The 2,786-nt window shown below is 38.6% G+C and overlaps 1 protein-coding gene across 1 annotated transcript; it reads right to left on the reverse strand.

The window, feature by feature from the left end:
• Positions 1 to 512: 512 nt before the first annotated feature.
• LOC108677846 lies at positions 513 to 2,519 on the reverse strand (the record flags this gene model as incomplete). The annotated part of the gene is made up of 3 exons (XM_018166139.1): positions 2,323 to 2,519; positions 1,124 to 1,224; positions 513 to 706 (listed from the first exon to the last, which is right to left on the reverse strand). Coding segments are annotated over exons 1-3 (428 nt in total), but the record flags the coding sequence as incomplete, so codon positions are not given.
• Positions 2,520 to 2,786: the final 267 nt, after the last annotated feature.

The raw sequence follows: 2,786 nt of genomic DNA on the forward strand, positions 1-2,786 counted from the left end.
GCACTGAAGGGGTCGCCTGCCGAATACCACCACTGCCCTGGATGTAATGGACCATCATGATTCCTGCCTTCCGGAACGTAGCCTTCAACACTTCAAGTCGTCCGTATCTAGGCCGTGGGTCGAACCAGCCCTCGGTCGAACGGCCGCATGTCGAAGGACGATAAATTTTGGAACAGAACTATGCTATCTGGAACCTAACCTCAGATGCAGTGAACGTAAAATTACGTATTTTAACGATGCCCGGAAGTCAGATTCGATCCGCGGCCTGGTGGTGCACGGCAGGTGGTGGTCAAGGCCGGAAGTGGACAAAGCTGAGTAGTGCACAGCTGATTGGTGTAGGTCTGGAGAGATCCAAGGCGTTCGATTCAGGGTTTTTTGGTGCACAAAATTGGTGGTGCACGGCGGCGCTCCACACTGAAGCACGAAGGGATGCTATCCGCCGTCCAGATCCACTTCTTACAGGTATTGCAATTTGCAAGACCGGTCCAGGAACAAATGTTGGTGCGTGTTACCTCTCACACAGAGAAGAGCAATAAGCTGGCAGATTTAAAATATCATGAAGAAGTTTGTGAACAAGAACACCACACCCGAGTGACCCGACATGGTCCAGCCTGCTAAAACCAGCAAATAGAGGTAAGGAAACTGGATCAGGTTGAGGCAGATTAGGATTTGCACCAGCAGCTAGGAGGCTCACCAGAATTTCTTCCTAGAAAAATGTTAACAAGTAAAGGAATAAAGAAAATGAAATTCACAATGAAAGGATAAGCCAAAGCTTAGCTTAGCACTTAAAAATAATAAGCCAAAGCTTAGCTCTTGAAAAAAGCTGCAAAATTATCAGCATAAATAATAACATTTCTTCAACCAAAATATCATTAGATATTATTATTTTTAAAGAACACAACCAGGGTCATCATGTCTGCAATAATTTGAATTATTTTACAACAGAAATATGCTGCTTGATTGTAACACAAAACAAAGTGGAAACAAACAGCTATATATGCAATTTCAGCATATCATAAATGAAGTTTTTGCTCCTCTAGCTACTAGCATGTATGTGTTAATTTCTAACAAGGGACAGTTCAATTTAAAATAATGTAAATTATTAAATGCGCTAGATAGAAACCTCAGTTTGCAAGTCAGTCTGCGACTCAGGAGTGAATCTTTTACAGAGCAGAAGGAGCGCAGTGGACCGATCATGGCTCTCCATGTTGACGCACCTTTCATCTGCCATGAACAATTTGAACATTGATGGAAAGTAACATATTAGCTGACTATAGTACGTATATCTTCATAACTAATTATTGAAGCAATGGATTGGTTTACTATCACTTCAATTCTCTGCTGCTAACAAATACCATACGTAGTACTAAAACTGAACCAAATAAATTAAATGTAAATGATAAACAGGAGCAGTAACATAGCTCCCATCTGATTTTATGTTGAGCCTGCATAAGAAGCTGCCATGTAACAATTACAAAATCATTCATCATTATTGTGGAGAGTCTTGATAGCAAAAGCAACAGACAAGACAATAACTACACACAATGTTGCTTGCAAAGTTTTGTAATGGAAAGTGCAGGAAATTTTGTCCTGAGACCTGCTCTGTGCTTAGAAAATCTCTGTGATGGTTGGAATGTTATTCACAAGGAAAAAAGAACCTCGTGCAATTTCTGAGCAGCAACAGCAGCAGAGGCTTTTTGACAGTAGGAACAGTAGCATCAGATATGGACTAAAATTAAATGTTATTCACCTTTAAGAAGGTATGGCCAGAATTTTGATTAGTACATTACAATTTCACTCAATTTATAGTAAAATGTGAAAAAATAATGATTGAAATTGGTTCATACAATTTTCACTTTAATTTCATTATAATTAGGTCTACAGCCATTTTCATGGGGTTAGTGGATTTGCCTGTCTTGAGAGAATTTCCTGCCCATGCAACCTAATACTTAATAATGACATTGCTCTATTTCAGCTCTAAAATTGCTGTGAATAATTAAAAAATTATTATAAGCTATGGTATGGGAAGTACCTATTTGCAAGAAGAAGACAAGTGACTTGCTTGAAATGATCAAGGTTCAGTGAAGTGCTGTCATGCTGCAGGTGTATGTAGGACCTCATTACTTAAAACATTTTGAAGAAGGTAGTGATTGGTTAAATAATTTCATTGAAAATTCTGTCAAGTTCATGGTATAGAGATGTCATAACTAACAACACTGGAATAAGCACAACAAAAACAGTTCCACATAACCTTACTTGAAAAATTAAAAGATTACTTTTTATAACTTTGAAAACACATTTAAAACATTACTGTTAAATTACCTGCATATGACAGAAGTTTCTTCAAAGTTGCGAGATCACTTGCCATTACTGCATGATGAAGAGCAGTGTAGCCTTGCTCATCAGTTGTCAATAGGCTTTGTTCAATATCATCACAACCAGCTTGAGAAGCCATTGCTTCTTGGAGCAGAATATTATGATTTTTTATATTTATTAGAAATGCTTTTCCACTGGTACCTAGCAAATAGAAAAATAATAGTGATAGCATAGCAAAGTCAGCCCAGATGTTGATTAGGTCGGTCAGGGCAACCCAACAGATATAATCTCACTCATTCCTGCCACTGACACTCTGATCACACTCTTGGATTGGACCACCATGACTACTGCATCATATGATTGCCTCCTGATCTACACCAAGACGCAAGTCATCTACTGAGCTAACTGCAGCTCTGAAAACGCTTTCATGAATTTTGCAAATGCAAACTGGAATAATTACAGTGCCAAAA

The sequence above is a fragment of the Hyalella azteca genome, unplaced genomic scaffold (assembly GCF_000764305.2).
Source record: "Hyalella azteca isolate HAZT.00-mixed unplaced genomic scaffold, Hazt_2.0.2 contig8937, whole genome shotgun sequence".
Taxonomy (NCBI): Eukaryota; Metazoa; Arthropoda; class Malacostraca; order Amphipoda; family Hyalellidae; genus Hyalella; species Hyalella azteca.